This window comes from Carettochelys insculpta, chromosome 29 (genome assembly GCF_033958435.1).
Source record: "Carettochelys insculpta isolate YL-2023 chromosome 29, ASM3395843v1, whole genome shotgun sequence".
NCBI classification, from domain to species: Eukaryota; Metazoa; Chordata; order Testudines; family Carettochelyidae; genus Carettochelys; species Carettochelys insculpta.
This window is the reverse complement of record NC_134165.1, coordinates 6,089,374-6,108,561: the sequence shown is the minus strand read 5'-3', so window position 1 is coordinate 6,108,561 and position 19,188 is coordinate 6,089,374. Positions and strand designations below refer to the sequence as shown.

General features: G+C 55.6%; 1 protein-coding gene across 1 annotated transcript in view; it reads right to left on the bottom strand.

Moving 5' to 3' along the window:
- PCP2 (Purkinje cell protein 2) overlaps positions 1-19,188 on the bottom strand; it is a 46,302-nt gene that overhangs the window by 25,936 nt on the left and 1,178 nt on the right. Inside the window, exons 2-3 of the mRNA XM_074980401.1 lie at positions 11,790-11,833; positions 11,188-11,352 (exon numbers count right to left, since the gene is read on the bottom strand). Of these exons, the coding sequence (XP_074836502.1) occupies positions 11,188-11,352; positions 11,790-11,801 (177 nt within the window). The 5' untranslated portion in view covers positions 11,802-11,833. The remainder of the gene's footprint in view (positions 1-11,187; positions 11,353-11,789; positions 11,834-19,188) is intronic.

Genomic DNA, 19,188 nt, shown 5'->3' with positions numbered 1-19,188 from the left:
CATTGTTTTGATGGCAGCTTGGACCTCAATCAAGGCAAGAAGTGTTGCAAGATTGTCTCCAGGCAGTTGCTGAGGGCTTTGGTCAAGGGATTCTAGGACCACGGTGGAGGGGCGGTTCAAGAGCTCCTTATAGTGCTCCCTCCAGCGAGAAGCAAGGCTCGTTGTCTTTCAAGAGTTGGGCACCATCCTTTGATCTCAGGGGACTGATTCCGTGTTTCTCGGTCCATGAACATCTTTGGTGGCATTGAAGAAACCTCTTGTATCGTTGATACTGGAGATGCTGGAGTTCTTGCGCCTTCTCAGATCACAACTGGTTTTTTAGAGTCTTTGTTTTACGTTGGACTTCCACCTTGGCCTTGGCATGTGCTTCTCTCTTTGTCGTGCAATTGATGTCACTTTGCCAGACCATAAAGGCTTTCCTTTTTGCCTCAGTCAAGCATTCAATTTCCACATCATTCTCATCAGAGCAGTCCTGATGCTTCCTGGTCTGGTAGCCAATGGCTTCTCCACAGGCTTCATTGATGGTGTTTTTTAATTGACAGCAGTGTTCTTCCACATCTTCAGGGTGTACTGTTGGCAGCATCCTTTTCACTTCATCTGATGGGGTCCTTCAAGCCTTGTAAATTGATCTTTTGTTGGATCTGTTTCCTCTGACTTCTCTGTTTGGTGACAATCCTAATCACCATTGTGGATCGAATAAGGCCGTGATAAGTCCAGCAGTTGTCAGCGCTAGTCATTGCATGTGTGAGAAGGAGAGCATGGCCTTCCTGAGCGCGGATAATGACATAGTCTATGAGGTGCCAGTGCTTCGATCAAGGATGTTGCCACGAGGTCTTAAATTTGTTTTTCTGGTGGAAGAGGGTGTTCATGACAACTAGCTCGTGTTCCACATATATCGTATGGAGGAGCACTTCCATTGGAGTTGCTGTTGCCAACTCCTTCTTTCCCAATGGTAGTCTGCCAGAGGGCTGAATCTCTTCCAACCCTGGCATTGAAAACCCCCAAGAGAACAATCTTGTCTTCTTTGGGGATGTCTTTCACGACTGTGTCCAGTTACGTGTAGAACTTCTCCTGCACATCATCTTCGGCGTCTAGAGCTGGTACATAAGCACTGATGACAGTTGCCGGTTGGTTTTTGGCAAGCTTCAGGTGAAGAGTCATGAGCACTAGCAGAGCAGAAGAATGACTTCCCATGTCTTGCTCTCAACACTGTTGTTAACGCATCCCAGAATCGTGTTTGCTTTTTTTGCAAAAGCATCACACTGCTGACCCATATTTAGTTTGTGGTTCATTATGACCCCTAAATCCCTTTGCTCAGTACTCTCTCCTTTTGTCTCTATGAAGCTGATTGTTCCTTCCTAAGTGGAGCACTTTGCATTTGTCCTTATTCAACTTCATCCTGTTTACCTCAGACCATTTCTCCTGTTTGTCCAGATCATTTTGAATTCTGACCCTATCCTCCTAAGCAGTTGCAACCCCTCCCAGCTTGGTATCATCCGCAAACTTAGTAAGCGTACTCACTATGCCAAAATCTAAATCATTGATGAAGTTATCGGATTGGTCTGGCATGATTTGTTCTTCACAAATCCATGCTGGCTGTTTCCTATCACCTTATTTTCTTCCAGATATTTGCAAATGAATTCCTTAATTACTTGCTCCATTATCTTTCCTGGCACAGAAGTTAAACTGATCCGTCTGTAGTTTCCTGTGTTCTTTTTTCCCTTTATACAGCTGGGCACTATGTTTGCCCTTTTCCAGTCCTCTGGAATCTCTCCTGAGTTCCAGGACTTTTCAAAGATAATAGCTAAAGGTTCCGATACCTCCTCTATCAGCTCTTTCAGTATTCTAGGATGCATTTCATCAGGCCCTGGTATAGCTTGATTTTTGGGCCCTTAATAATGTCCCTTTGAAAAACTGCCCTGAAGGCACCCTACTTGTTATCTAGTGACTGCCAAGAGAGCTCATTGAGACTTGGATACTCATCAGCTCCTTGGAGCTGAGCATTTCAGAGAAGCACCAAACACCCTGAGACTCGTGACAAAACCTGGAGAACTGGCGACAGCTGGTGGACAAACGGCTCAAGCAGCATTTGTGGAGGTTTTGCTTTGGTCTCACCACCTAGCTGGCCCAGAAGGGACTACCCTGATCTTCCTTCTGTGTCCCAGAGGTGCTGTATCCTGGCCAGAACTTTACCAGAGCTGGAGAGGAGCCAATTGCTGCAAATGACACCCAGTCTCGAGCTGAAGCCTCTGAAGGAAAGAGAATCCATTGTATCCCTGGGCCAGCTGCTCCCCTGGTTCTCCCATGGCTAGTTAGTGTTGAGTTTGTCTTGCTCCAGCTTCTAGCCCCAAATCATATTCTGCCCTTTTCTGCCCTATTGAAGGGCCCTGGGCTCCCCTAGTGCTCCTCCACCTGGAGGGGTATGTAGCCTGAGAAACGGAATGGCCTGAGTCACCTACACCGGGGCAGGCTTCCAACTTGTCTCTCCAGTCTGAGCCCTTGCCAATTTGTCCCTCTCCTTTTGGCCGTGAGAGCTACCAGACCAGATCTACACAGCAGACCTACACTGAGATACCTACGTTGCTCGGGGTGTAAAATCCCACCCCAATCGACGTGGCGACACAGAGCTAAGCCCCTGCGTAGCCAGTGCTGTGCCTGGGGAGGGCTTCTGTCCACACAGCCACTGCCCCTTGGGATGGTGGATTAGCTAGACCGGCTGGAGAGCTCTCCTGTCCTGAAAGCACTACCCCAGGGCAGCTGCAGTAGCCCTCAGGATCCACGGGTGGTCACACCAATATAACCCCCCACCTCCGCTACTGAGATTTCCCTGCACCACCCCATTGGTTCCCCCATGAACCTATGCCCCTGCCAAAGCTTTGCTTGTGCCCTGCATGCTCTGCTTCCTGGGTACCTATGGATATGGGTCACTGTCCCATGTAGTGGCACTTAGCCCTCTTACACAGAGAAAGAACAAGTCTCCTCTGCAGGTTTAGCTGAGTGCCATCTGGCTTTTAGCTCCTACTGGAAATGCTCCTCCACTGAGCTCCAGAGGTTGTAAGTTCAACCCTGCCCAGGGGTGGTTACACATGACTTTGCATTTGGCAGCATTAAAAGGTGCATTGGTCACAAGCCCAGCCCCCCAAGAGACATAGCATGCCCTATATAACTGACCTGACGTCTATGGTATCTCTCCTATACAGTCTGGAAGTCAGCTGCAAGCTACCTGAGCCAGGATTTTACATTGTCCAGCTCCCAGAGTGTGACATTGACTAGCCCGGCGCTGAGATCAGAGCCATGCCACTAAAAACACTGAGCCCCATTTGCAATTACTTGTGGAGACTGACCAGGATTTTTTAATCCATTTAATACGGACTGCACTGGTTTTGCATATTACAGACACCCATAATCCTGCACTGGCCTGCAGGGGAGAGGTGATTGGGCAACGGAGCAGATGCTTCAGCTCTGGTCAGCAACTGTGCTAAAGTCACTTTACAAAGCGGGGAAGTAGCATTACCCCCACTATATAGATGGGGACACTGGGGCAGGGACAGTGCTGTGACTTGCTCAGGAGGCCAGTGGTCAAGCTGGAGTTAGAATGCTGAGTCCCAGGCACCTGCTCCATCCCCTGGGCCAAACTGCCCCATCCCAGGTAGAGGCTAGCTGACCCGAAGCGGCAGAGTTTGCCAGTGGTGGGAAATCCCAGCCTAGGGATCTACTTATTTTCATATTTGTCAAAACACAAAAAGGACTAGGGGCCAGCTCCTCAAAGGGACTTAGGCCCCTAACTCCCATTGATTTCAATGAAGTGCCTAAATCCCTTTGAGGATTGGACCCAGGTGCCTCCTACTGCACCAAGCCAAAGTCAGTATTCCCTTACAACAAGCCAGGCCTGTGGTGAGGCTGTCCTGGTAACCACCTCACCCAGGCTGTGCTGCTGCTTCTGCCACTGCCTCCCATGCCCACCTCTGTGCAAAGCCCCCTGGGAAGTCTCCGGCACCTCAGGGGCGTTGGCGCCTGAGCCAGTGACTTTTCCACCCTGCTCTCAGAGTGAGTGCGTGACACCCGCCCTGGCTGTACCAGAGTAGGCTGTGCAGAGGCTGGGAGATCGCCTGGCTGCAGCAGGCGTCTGAGCGCCACACTGAGGCATGAGATTTTCCTGGCCTTGCTCTCTGGGCCTTGGGAACAGCGTGGGCCAAGGACTGTGCTGCAAGCAGCTCAGGAAGGGGCGTCTCTGCTCCAAGCCCCCCATCGGCTGTGGCTGGGAGAGGGGTTTGCTGTGGATCAGCTCCTTTTCTATCCAGGGAGCTTGGGGCTGGGGGCTGGCACCACCACATGGATGGTGGCAAACAAAACTGCAGATCCTGCCCTGGATCTAGGCAGAAAGGGGAGCTCCTGGCAGGCCCCACTCCTCTGAGACCCCAACGCTCTGGGCCGTGGGGGAAGCACCCCAAATAAGAACATAAGCAGGGCCATGCTGGGTCAGACCTTCTAGCCCAAGATCCTGTCTTCCAACAGCGGCCAGTGCCTGATCCTCAGAGGGAGTGAACAGAACAGGAAGTCACTGAGTGAGCCTCCTCCTGTCACTCATTTTCACCTTCTGACAAACAGAGGCCGGGGCACCACCCCTACCCATCCCGGCTAACAAGCATTGATGGACTGAACCTCAATGACTTCGTTTAGCTGTTTGCTGAACCCTGAGGAGGTCCTGCTCTTCACCACATCTCCTGTCCAGCAGCTCCACGGGCCGACTGTGCCCGCTGCGGAGAAATCCTCCCTTTCGTTTGTTCTAAATCTCCCACCTACTCATTTCGTTTGGTGGCCCCTCGTTCTTATCTTATGGAAACAAGTAAATAACTTTTCCTTATTCATTTTATCCACACCTGTTGCGATTTCATAGGCTTCTGTCCTAGCCACCTTAGTCTGATCTTTTCTAAGCTGAAAAGCCCCAGGCTTTCTAATTTCTCTTCATATGGAGCCTGTTCCAAACCACTCGCCGTTTCCCCACCCTCCAACTGCTGAGCTCGCTGCCATCCCTGGGGCATGGGTGAGGAGGAGGCAGATGCCAGCCCTGAGGCCAGTGGGCTTGGGAGGACGGAGCTGAGCAGAGGAGTCAACAGTAAAGGAGACAGTAGAGCCAGGCTGGGCTTCTCTGGAAGGTCCAACCTCCCCAAGCTATGCTCAGGCACCTGAGGTTCAAGGCCCAGCTGAGCCGAGGGGCGGGGGCCTGTGGAACAGAGTGGGAGGTGGCTGTGGGGAGCAGCAAAAGGCCAGAGCAGCCAGAGGGTGGCCCAGGCAGGCCCATCTCCAGCCAGGACCTGGCAGGAGCGCTGAGCGAACTGAGGGGACAGAGAACAGGAGGGCTCGGCCCACAGGCCCCGGAGGCACATTGCAGTGCTGGTCAGGGACCTGAGGGGTTACCGCTGTAGTCCAGCGGATTGACCACACTGGCTCTAAGGCAGTGAGGCTGATTTACAGCAGCCGGAGCCTGGCCCAAGAGATTTGCCTGCACTGGGCCAGGACAGAGGGACCATTTCTCTGCAGTTTGAAGTGACCAAAGGGCTCCTGAATTTTGATCCTCTATTGGATGTGCCAGCACAGCCCCACGCCTCTCCCTACAACCAACCCTCACTGAGTCTGGGCACTCGGCCTCACAGCCGAACCAATTCCAGACCTTATTTGCAGTACACGTGGTGGCAGTTGCCGGGAGGTGAAGATCATGTCTACACATTGGGATGCTGGAAGAATTTCTTTTAAAAAGGCAGAAGTCAGTTCGCAAGGATTCAAGCTAAGATCTTCCCTGCTGTTGACAGGAGGGAGATGCCATGATAGTTTCCACAGTCCGACTTGTCGCCATTCTTCAGTGTATCTCTGAACTCTTTTGGCATCTGCTCCTTATCCCAGATCTAGAGAATCAGGAGGTGGAGTTGTTTGTGGAGCTCTGGCCACCTTCTTTGAAAACTTCGGTGGGGGTTCTGTCTAGTCTGGTTGCCTTGTTATTCTTCATCACTTTGATGGCAGCTTGGACCTCATTCAGGGTAGGAAGTATTGCCAGATCATCCCTAGGTGGTTGCTGAGGGATTTGGTCAGGGGATTCTAGGATCACAGTGGAGAGGTGGTTCAAGAGCTCATTACACTGCTCCCTCCATCAAGAAGTAATGGCTCCATTGTCTTTCAAGAGTTAGGCACCGTCCTTTGATCTCAGGGGACTGATTGGTTTCTCAGTCCATAAACAGCTTTGGTGGCATTGAAGAAACCTCTTGTATCGTTGATGTCTGTGAGATATTGGAGTTCTCGCACCTTCTCAGTCCCCCATTTGTTTTTCAGAGCCCTTATTTTACGTAGGACTTCTGCCTTGGCCTTGGCATGTGGTTCTGTCTTCGTTTGGCCATTGGATTCCAAAGTGACCCCTTTGAGGTCAAAATGGGAGTCAAACAAGGCTGTATCATTGCCCCAGAACTCTTCTGCGTCTCCATTGCCATGACCTTCCACCTCTTTGAGGGCAAGCTTACAGAGGGAGTGAAGATTGTCTATAGAATGAATGGGAAGCTTTTCAGTCTCAGGAAACTGAAGGCTAAAAGCAAGAGCTCTACGACCTCCGTAATGGAGCTCCAGTACATGGATGACAACATGGTTGCTGCTCTTCCTCCTCTAGCTCTTCAGAGCATCTTAAGTGCCTTCACCAAAGTGTGCTAGAATCTTGGCCTCACAGTGAAGAGCAAAAAGACCAAAGTGCTCCATCAACCCTCGCTGATGGGACAATATCAGTTACCTTTCACTGAAGTCAACAGCGACCTGCTGGAAAATGTGGAGCATTTCCTCTACCTTGGAAGTCATCATTCTGTTAAAGTGAATACTGACGCAGAAGCGCGGCATTGTCTGAGCTGTGCAGCTCTGCTTTCACCCAGCTGAGACAAAGGGTCTTCAAGAACTGGGACATCTGTGCCAAGACAAAGCTGCTTGTATACTAAGCAGTAGTTGTTTCAACATTACTGTACATGTGTGAAACCTGGACAACTGACCAGCATCACCTGAATGCACTCGAACAATATCATCAACACTGTCCCAGGTGACTCCTAAATATCTCTTGGGAGGATAGCTGCACGAACACCAGTGCCCTGGAAGAGGCACGTTGAAGGAAGGATGGCGGGGTACTGGGGGCCAGCAGAAATGACATAAGGATGTGCTGAAAGCACACATGAAAATATTCAGCATCAGTGTCGACACTTGGGAGAACCTTGCTCAGCACTGTCCCCAGTGGAGAGTGGTAATCCAGGAGGGGGTGGCACAAGGAGAAATCCCACTGCAGTGCAGATGAGCAGAGGTGGAGAAGGAGAAAAGAACAGCAAAAACTGTCCCGTGCCCCTCCCAAGAGCTACCAACACTCGCCCATTCTGTGGTAAGACCTGCGGCTCCAGCCATCAACGGACTCACAAATAGGAAGATATTCTATTTGTTATCCAGCGGCTGCCAAGAGCTTTAATGATGACCCTTTTGTTATGTAAAACATCCTGTCTCTGTACACAAACTCCCTGCCCCTGAATTCATCACATTCACACCCAGTCTTTTAACACCGCTGGGGCTGAGCCCCCAGGCTTGATTATTCATGGTGCCTGAGCACCTTGAGCCCACATAATGGTATGTTGCCATTCAGCAAGCTGGAGCTCAGGCAGTCTGGGTTGGAAATGGTGCAGAGGACTTGGGTTCTGCCCACAGATTAGCCTGTGAGCTCAGTGCCTAGAGAGCATGTTCTGGCCTGGGAAACTATCTGGCCACAGGTGCTCAGGGAGAGACCAGCTGAGAGCAATGCAGCCTGAGAACAGCTCAACTTGCAGCTTTGATGGTCGCCTGACTCTGGCTTTCAGGATAGATACACGTCCCCAAGCTGCGGTGTGACCTGGAACTGAACCTGATAGGCTGGCATGTACTGCCCCCGTGGGTAGCCAGTGTCAGGGGCTGGGTGCAACACGGGTATTCCTGCAGGGAGCTGGGCCCAGGGCTGCACAGCTAGAATGGTGGTCTGGCGGTGTCAGGGAGCTGTCAACAGCTAAGAACAAGTGAAATTCCCTCATGCTGAAATCCAGGGGGGTGGGGAGATCACGCACGTCCTGGGTACCCCAAAAATTGTCACTGTGTTTTCCCCTTCCCTCTGCTTCAGTAGAAGCCAGAAACTGCCAGAATACTCTCAAAGTGACAGATTTGGAAAGATCTCAGCACCTGGCTCTTCCGTTGGCATAAGAGGCAGGGGCGGGAATTATCTGTTCTCAGTCTGCATTGTTCTCAGCTGGGTGCTCCCTGAGCAACTGTGCAGGGGTTAGGGCCTGGATCTCGGTCTGGGTCTGTACAGCACCTGCACAATGGGGCCTTGATCTCAGCCATGGTCTGTGTGGTTTCTGGCACAATGGGGCCCTGATCTCAGTCAGGGTCTGTGTGGTGCCTGGGAACAGGGGCCCCTGATCTTGGTCAGCATCCTCCAGTGGGAAATGTGCAAGGTACCTTGGCCATGGCCAGTGGGATCCTGGCTTCAGAGCCCTGGCAGGAGGGGCTGGATGCTAAATGGCTGGGGAGGAAGTCACATGGCTTAAGTTAGTGATGGGTTCTGGGTGACCCCCTAGAAGGGAAAGGCCCCATGATCCATTCCCTGCCCTGGACCCAGCAGGAAACCATGTGCTGCTTGGTGGGCAGAATGGACTCCCATACAGCACCATGGAGCAGCTGGGAGCTGGGGAGGGTAAAAGTGGGCATGGGGCCAGGACAGCCTGGGCAGAGGTGGGCAGGGGACCAAGTAAACTGGGCCTGGCAAGGGCAGAGATGGGAACAGAGCTGGCACTGTAGCGTTGGAGGCCTTTTATCTGCAGCCATATTAGGAACAGCAGCCACGAGCCCCCAGAGCAGGAAGTCACAGCCTCACATCCCATCTGAACACGACGCCCCACTGGGCTGTGGCACTTCTGTCCTCGCAGCCCCTGCCGCCCCCGGCAAAGAAACCGAACGCAGGTGTTCAAAGGACACACTGACGGTGGCCTGGCTGCGCCAACTCATGTCGCAACGGGGTGATGAAATCTCAGCTAGGGTATTGCTTTACCCACACGGTCCCCACGTCACCATTCATCACCTGTGAGGTTCCTGTCCGGTTCTTTGATGGATTCTGCCTCTCACATAACTAGTAGTGCAAGGTGTCAACCCGCCAAGGGGCTGGGTTCTGGCTGGGCACAGAATCAGTCCCTGTATCAACTGGGTTATGCTGGAGCCCATGGAAGGGTAAAGTCGGCTTGGGCAGGGAACAGCACAGAGGGGCACAGCGCAGGCACAGGGGGGCACAGCGCAGGCACAGGGGGGCACAGCGCAGGCGGGGGGCACAGCGCAGGCGGGGGGGCACAGCGCAGGCACAGCGCAGGCACAGGCAGTGGGGGGCACAGGGCAGGCAGTGGGGGGCACAGGCAGTGGGGGGCACGACAAAGGCAGTGGGGGGCACGGTGCAGCCAATAGAGTGTAAACGTTTTCTCCATGTAAATCTCTCCAGCGTCCCCCAGTAATGCTCCCTCCAACCCCTTCCCTGGTCCCAGCCGCTCCCCTCCAAACACCTTGTGATCAGACTTGACCCCTTGGAGCCCCCCTGTACTGACCAACCTCGCCCTGGAGCCCCACGCCAAAGGGGCTCTGGAGCACCCAGTACCCCCCGGGGCACAATGTAAAGCCCCCAGGAGCTGGTGCCCAGGGCCCCTCACTCACCCCACTGGATGGCTCGGAGGCCGGCAATGGCTCTGGTTTCTCCTCTTCCTCGGCTTTGGTCTCTACTGTGCTCATCCTGAGCCTGGCACTGCTGCCTGCCAGGGCCCCAAACTCTGCCTTGCCGGCGCCTCACCCCACTGCTGCTGTTCACCCCCAGGTGAGTGTCCACAGAGCCCTGCCCCGCCGCGCCCGCTGCCACAGCCCCAGTGCCTGCCAGTGACAGCGATTTATAGAGCGCAGCTGCCCCCTCCCTGGCCGGCCCGATGCCACCCCCGGCCACCTCCCTCCCCCTGGCCTGGCTGTGCGCACCCGGATCAAATCCATATTTTAATAAACAGGCGTCCGATCTGCTCCTCCATCAGATCTGTGTAATCTGCATAAAGATTATCCCGGATAATTGTCTCAGAAAAGCCACCCGGGCGCTTCGTTAGCATGCGGGGGGGCGGGGGGGGGCAGTCCCGCAAGCAGCAGCTGGGGCGGCCGGTCAGAGTCAGCACTGCTGACAGGACTGTGGGCCCCAAGCCCCCCACTGACATCCGGCACCAGCACCCCCACATTCACATCTGGCACCAGCCCCTGACCCCAGCTCCAGCTCTGTCCCCGGTGTGACCCAGCCCAGGCCCCAGGCCCCAGCCCCAGCCATAGTGCCCCAGCTCCTGAGGAGGTGACTAGGCCCCTGCAGTCCAACCAGCACCCCTCCACCCCGGTGCCAGGCCTGAGCCAGCTGCCCCAGCTCCCTGCCCATCTCTTGGGCCTGGCACCTGCTCGGCTGCTTGGGGAGTGAGTCCACAGCCTGGCGTCCCCCTCAGTTCTGGGGCTGAGGCCGCCAGGCCCCCTGCTCAGAGCCCACTGCTCCCAGCCCTTTGCCAGGCTCCAGCGGAGCAGGGTGTGCAGGGCTCCCTCGCAGGATGGCAGCCCCAGCCTGCCCTGCCCGGGGAGAGCTGGTCTGGCCCGGGGTGAGCGGAAAGCACCACCCAGGTCCAGGCAGCTGCACTGAGCCCACAGCTGGGCCTTGCCCCTGCCCGATCCCAACCAGGGCACAGCCGGCCGGGGGGAGGGCCCGGATCAGGGCTCCTGGGGCTGTTTGAGCCCACTGCTGCCTCGTGTGAAGGGGGCTGGGGCTCTCACTGGCACGGGGCAGCCAGAGCAGCAGGTGTTGGGGGCGGGGAGGGGGCATTTCTCCTCCTTCCTCCCCCACCCTGGCCAGCAATGGGGCTCGTGGGAACAGCTGGGAGCGAATCCCCCTGAGGCGGGGGGGGGGCGGTCACAAGGGGTCCGCGGCAGCCCTGGCTCCGGAGGACAGGCTGGGTCCAGGGGTGCTGCTTGGCTCTGTGGGGGCCCCCCCATGGGGTAGGGAGACAGCGAGTCCTGAGGGTCACAGGGGCCCTGGGGGGGCGGCACACCCAGGCAGAGCTCTGCACAGACTCATGCCCGTGGGGGAGCCGGGGGGTCAGATACCTGGAGGGGTGCCTGGCTGGTGCTGGCTTTGGCATAGTGGGCGCTGGCATCCTCATCGTCCAGGAAGGCGGTGGGCAGGCTCTGGTACTGCCGGCCCCACAGGGCCAGGGTGCGGAGCGAGCACAGGAGCTGCGGCCGCGGGCGCCGTGGCCTCCTCTTCAGCAACTGAGCGGGGGACAGCGGATGGTGGGGAGGGGAGGGTGGGGCAGGGCCGGGGCTCCTGAGCACGGTCCATCCCCCATCCCGGGACCCTGTCCCCTGAGTTCACACCCCAGTGCCCCTGTTCTGCCCCTGCAGCTCACACCCCCACCCCACTGCCCAGCACCTGTGACCCAGCCCCCACCCCACTGCCGCCCACTACCCCGTCATCCTGCCCCCAGCTCCCACCTCAGTGCCCCCATCCTGAGACACTGCCTTGCCAGCTCCCACCCCACACATCACTGCCTTGACTCTGTGGCCCTGCCCCCACAGCCCCACTGACCCTGCTGGCACCCCGCTGTCCACCTACCCCAGCACTCCCATACCCCCCGCCCCCAGGTGCACTACCTGGAGTTACTGCCCACCCTCCTGCCCCCCGTGCCTCTGTCCCACATTGCTCCTACCTGGGCAGACATGGTCCTACAGCGCCACGGACAGCAGGTTGCACCTGGGGGGAGAGGAACACAGCTAGGTACTGCCTGGCTCTGCAGACGCCAACCCAGCTCAGAGCCCCATTGTGCAAGGCCCAGAAACCAGATCAGGGTCCCAGACAACTGCCTGCTCCCTGCACCTACCAGCACAATCCTGCCACAGGCAGCCTCAAGCCTGGGCCCTCAGGAGCTCAGCGCAGGCGCCGCTGCAGTTTGAGCTAAACGCCGGCTCAGGCTCAGGCTGTAGAGGACTTGTCTTTCTCTGTTTACGTGGGCCAGGTGCCACTGTGTGGGCCAGTCAGCACACCCAGGCGGGAGGGTTACACCTGCATTTGCCTTGGCTGTTTGGGCCAGAGGGGCTGTTGGTTGCTGTGTAGCTGTGCACAATGGGGCTCTGCTCTGGGTTGGGGTCTGCAGGGCCTGGCATGATGAGCAGCTGCCAACACCAGGGCCCTGGGGCACCTCCTGGGGCAGAAAGGAACCAGTGCCAGCAGATCTGGCCCCGGCTCCCTCCTGCTGAGGATGCCCCAGAGGTGGGAGAGCCCCTGGGACAGGTGGGTCTGGGAGAAAGGCAGCCAGGCTAGTAGGGAGGGGGCAGACTGGAAAAGGGGGTTGGGTCTCTGGGGTGGCCTCTGGGCCAATGAGCAACATGACTGGCACCCGCTGCTGGCTGAGCTCTGCGCACACAGGCTAAAGGAACCAGAAGGGACCAGCCTGCTCATAGACCTGCAAGATGTCAAAAGCCACAGACCCTCACCCACCCCCTCCTGCAGCAGGCCCAGAACATCTGGCTGAGACCCCGACGCACCCGATTCAGGATTTAAAGACTTAAAGTTATAGAGAACCCCCCACTTACACTAGTTTAAACCTGCCAGCGACCCAGGCCCTTGCTGTAGAGGAAGATAAACTGTCCCATTGGCTCCCAGGGGCTCTACCAGTCTGAGCCAGGGAACTTCCTTTCCAGCCCCAAATCTGGCCCTCAGCTAGACCCTCAGCAGGTGGGTAAGAGCCACCGGCCAGACCCCTGGGAAGGAATTCTCTGCAGCAGCCCAGAGCCCTCCCCAAGGAGCGTCCCGTCCCCCTCCCACTGGGGATGTTTGCTGCTAGCAGTCGCCGATCGGCTACGTGCCGTCCTAGGGGGATCCATCCTCACTCCTCCCCAAAAACCATCGGGCTCCATCCTGCAGCCGGTTGGGTGTTTGCCTCCCCACCATCCTGGCTCCCCTTGGGCAGCTGCTCCAGAACATCACCCTCCAATGCTGAGAAGCCTTCCTCCCATTTCATACCTAAATTTGGGGCTGGGCCATGTAGAGCCATTTGTTCTGGGGCCACCATTGGCCGTCACTTGGCTAACTCCTCCCTCGCCAGTAGTGATCCTGCTGAGGGATTTACACCGAGCAATTGTCCCTCTCACCGGCTGCTGTGTGGTCGGGCTGAACAAGCCGAGCGCTCTGTGTCTCCTTGCCCCAGGCTGGGTTCCGTCCCGTGGGCCCCCCGGTTGCCCTCCTCGGCACCTGCCCCAGTTTGAATTTACCTTTCTGAAACCCGGGAGACCAGACCCGCTCACAGCGTTCCAGACCAGGGCTCGCCAGGGCCCTGTACAATGGCACCAAAACGTCCCCTTCCCTGCTGGAAACACCTCCCCTGGTGCAGCCTAGAACTGCATTGGCCTTTTCACAGGAATATCCCAGCGACAGCTCCTCGTCTGCCTGTGATCAGCCCGCACACCCAGGCCTTTCTCCTCCTCCAGCACCTCCAACCTCTCAGCCCCCAGCTTATAGCAAAACTTCTTGTTGGTCCCAAGATACAGGAACTTGCGTTGTTCCATTTCATCCCATTTCCTGTGCTCCTCCACAACGTCTCCCTGACAGTCTGGCCCTGAATTCCCTCTAAGCTGCCTGGCCATGGAGTTGTGTAGTTGCCTGTCAAGTGTCCTGCAGGGGCTCAGAGCTGTGGCGATCCCCCAGCATGGCCCTGAGGGGGCTGGGGAGAGGCTCCTCTCACCTTGTCCTGAGCTGCTGTGATGAGAGATGGCTGGGGGTTAGTCCTTTCCCCCAGGGCTGTGTGCACCACAAACCCCTACCCCAGAGCCTGCACCCCCAGCCAGATCCCTCACCCTGCACCCCATGTGCTGGCCCCGAGCCCCCTCCAAACCTCTTAGCCCCACCTCTGCATGAAGATGCACTTTGCTGTGTTTGCCATATTGGTGCACATAACAGCCTTCCTTCTGCTCACGGACATAAAAACCTTCGGGGGAACACTGTAGTAGCAGTAATAGTAGCATCCTTCAGTCTACGTAGACTATCGATCGCGCCCTTCGTAGTTCCATTTGGGATCGTCATTTGCAGTGTCGACTGTGACTGTGAAGGCCCACATGAGAGTGACAGTCCTTGCTGCATCTGTTGCATGTGTAATGGGTGTCTGGCAGGTCCTTATTGTGCTTTCTGTGGGCTTGCTTCTCCTCTGCTAGCTGTCTGATCCTCGTCTCACCCTTCTGAAGGCCCTTGTGTAGTTCCTGCCTTCATCTGCTGCGATCATCTGCCGGCTCCTCCCAGCTGTCCGGCTCAATGTCTACCTCCCTGAGGTCCCTCTTGCAAACATCTTTGTAGCACAACTGGGGGAGTCCGGGAGGTCTTTTGCCAGAGGCTAGCTCACCATACAGGATGTCTTTTGGCATCCTTCCATCATTCATCCTGTGGACGTAGCCAAGCCAGCGGAGCCACCGCTGCCTGAGGAGGGTGTGTATGGTTGGGATTCCAGCTTGCTCAAGGACGGTGGTGTTGGACACTCTGTCCTTCCATGATATTCCAAGGATGCGTCTGAGGCAGCACAAGTGGAAGACGTTCAGCCTCTTTTCCTGGCGGGCGTACGGGGTCCAAGACTCGCTGCTGTAAAGGAGGGTGCTGAGGATGCAGGCTCTGTAGACTTGCATTTTGGTGTGGGTGTACAGCTTGTTGTTATTCCACACTCTCTTGCTGAGTCTGGAAAGAGTTGTGGCTGCTTTTCTGATCCTCCTATTTAGCTCAGACTTCAATGACAGGTTGTCAGTGATGGTGGACCTGAGGTAAATGAACTCGTGGACGACCTCTAATGTATAGTTGTCAGTGCTGGCTGATGGAGGTTCAGCAACGTCCTGGGCAAGTGTATTTGTCTTATTTAGGCTGATGGAAAGCCCGAAGTCCTTGCATGCTTTGGAGAACCAATCCAGCAGTTTCTGAAGCTGGTCTTCTGTGTGTGACACTACAGCAGCGTCATCTGCGAACAGCATCTCTCTGATGAGGACTTCCCGCACCTTAGATTTAGCTTTCAGCCTTGCAAGATTAAACAGTTTCCCATCAGATCTTGTGTGCAAAAAGATGCCCTCTGCTGAAGATCCAAAGGCGTGCTTCAGGAGGAGCGCGAAGAAGATCCCGAAAAATGTCGGAGCAAGGACGCATCCTTGTTTGACGCTGCTCCTGATACTGAAAACATCCGATAATGTGCCGTCATATTGGATGGTTCCTCTCATGTCTTCGTGGAAAGACTGGATCATCTTGAGTAACCGTGGACGACAGCCTATCTTGTGAAGCAGTTTGAACAGTCCATCCCTGCTGACCAAGTCTAAGGCCTTGATCAGGTCGACGAAGGTGACATAGAGTGGCTTCCTCTGCTGCCTGCATTTCTCCTGCAGCTGCCTCAGAGAGAAGACCATGTCAACGGTACATCTCTCTGTGTGGAATCCACACTGTGATTCGGGATACACTCTCTCAGCAATCTTCTGGAGTCTGCCGAGGATGACACAAGCGAACAGTTTACCAGTGATGCTTAGGAAGGAGATTCCACGGTAATTGTTGCAGTCGCTTCTGTCTCCTTTGTTCTTATACAAGGTAACGATGTTAGCATTGCGCATATCCTGTGGAAACTCACCCTCTCTCCAGCACAGGCACAGTAGCTCATGTAGGGGTTCCAGGAGAGTGTCTGTGGCACACTTGATTACCTCTGGTGGTACCATCCTGGCCAGGGGCCTTTCCTGCTGCAATGCTGTCGATGGCTTTCTTCAGTTCATCCACAGTTGGTTCCTGATCCAGTTCGTCCATTACTGGTAGGAGCTCGACGGCATCAAGGGCTGCGTCAACCACAACGTTTTCGCGTGAGTACAGCTCGGAATAGTGCTCAACCCAGCGCTCCATCTGTTTGGCTTTGTCAGTGATGACTTCACCAGATTTGGATTTCAGAGGTGCCATCTTGTTCTGGGTGGGTCCTAATGCCTTCCTCATACCCTCGTACATTCCCCTGAGATTACCAAAGTCAGCACAGGTCTGGATGCTGCTGCATAGCTTGAGCCAGTAGTTGTTGGCACAGTGCCTGGCCGTCTGCTGTACTGTTTTTCTGGCTGCTCTGAGTGCTTGCTGGGTACTCTGGCTCGGTGAGCGTTTGTACTCCAGGAGTGCAGAGCGCTTCTTTTCGATGGCTGGAATCATCTCATCGGAGTTAGCTTCGAACCAGTCATTTGTGTTTCTAGCTCTTCTTCCAAATACCGACAAGGCCGTGTTGTAAATTGTATCCCTCAGATGCTGCCATCTGAATTGGCTCTCTCTGAGTTTGCTGTCTTTCTGGCATCATTGCGGGGCCTTCCAGTTGGTTTAGAGCGGTACAGCTTCTTGGGAATCACCTTGAGTTTAGAGCAAACTAGCGAGTGATCTGTATCGCAGTCGGCACTATGATAGCTGCGTGTCAGAAGGACGTTTTTGAGGTTATCACATCTAGCGATGACCACGTCTAGTTGATGCCAGTGCTTTGAGTGTGGGTGTCTCCATGACACTCTGTGCTGTGGCTTAGTTTGGAAAAATGTGTTAGTGATGCACAGATTGTGGTACGTGCAAAGTTCAAGAAGACACTGTCCGGTTTCATTCATTTTTCCCACACCGAAGTGGCCTAAGCAGGAAGGCCATGAGTCACGATCAGCTCCAGCTCTTGCATTGAAGTCACCCAAAATGTACAGTTGTTCACGAGCAGGTATTTGTGCTATGGCAGCACTAAGCACGTCATAGAACTTGTCTTTTACTTCTGGTGTGGCGTACAGGGTTGGAACGTAAGCGCTGATCAGGTGGACAGGACTGGCGTAAGTTTGAAGTATGACCTGAAGGAGTCTTTCTGATCCATCCATGACTAATTCCACCATTTGTAGAAAGGTGTTTCTGATGCTGAAACCAACACCATGCTCCCTGGGTTCTTCTTGGGCTTTACCCTGCCAGAAAAAGGTGTAGTCCTTTTCCTTTAGAGATCCCAAATCTGCGAGTCGCATCTCTTGCAGAGCAGCAATGTCAACTTGGAGCCTCTTCAGTTCCTCATCGATGACAGCGGTCTTTTGTGTGTCGCTGGTGTCCTGAAGATCTTCGGTCAAACCAGTCAGCGTGGGCCGCACATGCCAGCAAGCAAGCTTAAAACTTTGATGGTTTCCTTTTCTTGTTGATTTTCTTATTGGTTTGCCTGGTGCTCTAATTTCAGTCACTTGTCAGGTATGGGAACCTTAAGCCTCATGCAGCCAGTGAGGCAGGTGAACTGTGGCAGGACAGTACCCTATTGGCTGGGGGCTGCCCAGCTTGAGGCAGGCGGTGACTGTCCAGTGAGGTGCGATGATCTCTCCCACCGTCGGAGGCATCCCCTGGCGCTCGTTCTCTATGCCAATCGAGCAAGAGCTTATAACCGGTATCTGTTACCTCCCATGTTGGTTCAACGCTGTCAGCGATGCTGGAGTACCTCTCCAGTCGCGAGCCTGGGCAATTTTTTGGGACCCTGGGCTGCCCAGACGCCAATGTTCCCCTCTCGGCTTTACTGATGTAGTCCAAAGGAGAGGAGAACCTCCACGTCTGGTACCAGCTCAGCTGCAGGAGTTGCTGGGTCAATGCCAGAAGTTGGCATAGAACCGCCTTAGGACTCCCCTCTGGATTTTCTGGCAGGGTTTACTCCCTTAGCCTTGCTTCTTTCCAGGATAACCGACAAGGCAGTGGGGGAACACTGTAAGGCAGACACATGTAGTGCAGCCCTGATGTCCAGCCCAGCCACAGCTCCCCATGCTCAGGGCAATGTGGTGGAAGTAGATGTGGGATTCCTCACATACCCTAATCTACTGTGCTATGCAGCTGTTAAGCAGAGGCTGCACCCCACCCCAGAGGTGGCTGTACATCAGTGCTAGGCAAAAACTCCCTGTACAAACAGCCCCTGCACATCACCCCAGAGGTGGCTGCATCTCAGCCCTGGGCATGCGCTCAGTGACTCTAATCCTGGGAATGACCAGGGCTGCAGGGTCCCTTGCTGGTCACATGGGCAAGGCCTCACCAGGGATTGGGGCCAGGGTGCTGCAAGGCCACGGAGGTGGTTCCTTTGACTTTGGGAGCCCAGTGACCCCCCACCCCCAGGCCTCCCCATTCTCGGAACCCCTCATGCCAGCTGGCTTCTGAGTCACAGGAAGTGCTGCTCAATAGGTCTCCCACCTTCGCAGGTTCTTTCCTGTGCCTCAACCGTACCGAGTCTCCACACTAGACCCTCCTGACCAGGACTACAGACCTACATTCCCACTGTGCAGGGTGCAGCCGCTGTCCCTAACACCTCACCCAGCAGGCCCTGGCATGATGGACATTGCCCCTCCACCGCCAGTGCCCTCAGGCCTGTGTGAGACAGCAGTCTGGGGACTCAGCCAGGCGTGCCAGGCATTAGCTGGCAGCCCAAGACTGGCAAACCACGCCCCCCATGAGGGCAGGGCAGGGGGCGGGGTGTAGTGTGAGCTGCTGTGGGGCTCAGGCCCCCCGGTGTCTGGGGCTGGCAGCATTTGGCACCAGCCAGGGGAGGTGTTCCATCCAGGCCCTTCTGAATCAGAGCCCTGAGCAGGGAGAAGGGAGTGGAATGCAGATCCCACCCTGTGCTCCCAGCAGCCCCCTGGGCCTGGCCTCTGTGATCCCCCTTATGCATGAACACAGGGACCCTCTGCCAGCACCCCCAGCCTGGCGGTGGGACTGCCCCTTACCTGGCTGCTACCTCCTACGGCTGTGACACTGGCCCCAGTTCCTTCTGCCTGCCAGGCACTGGAGGAGCCTCCGCTGCCAGCTCTGCCACTGGTGCTCTGTGAGGCCTCATGTCGAGGCCCCAGGGTCATGCTGCATGGTGCTGCTTCCCAGGGGGCTCATTAGCTACGGCCAGGCAGGAGCCTGGGGCCCAACCGCAGCCATGGCTCCCCAGCCAGCAGCGGGTTTCCTTGGCACCTGGCTCCCCTGGGATTAGCTCCTGAGAGCAGGAGGGAAGGACGCAGCAAGAGGAGAGATGGATGCAGCACCATGGGGTGGGGAATGGGAACGCGGCTGGAGAGACATTAGACCAGCAGGGCAGAGGCTGGGTC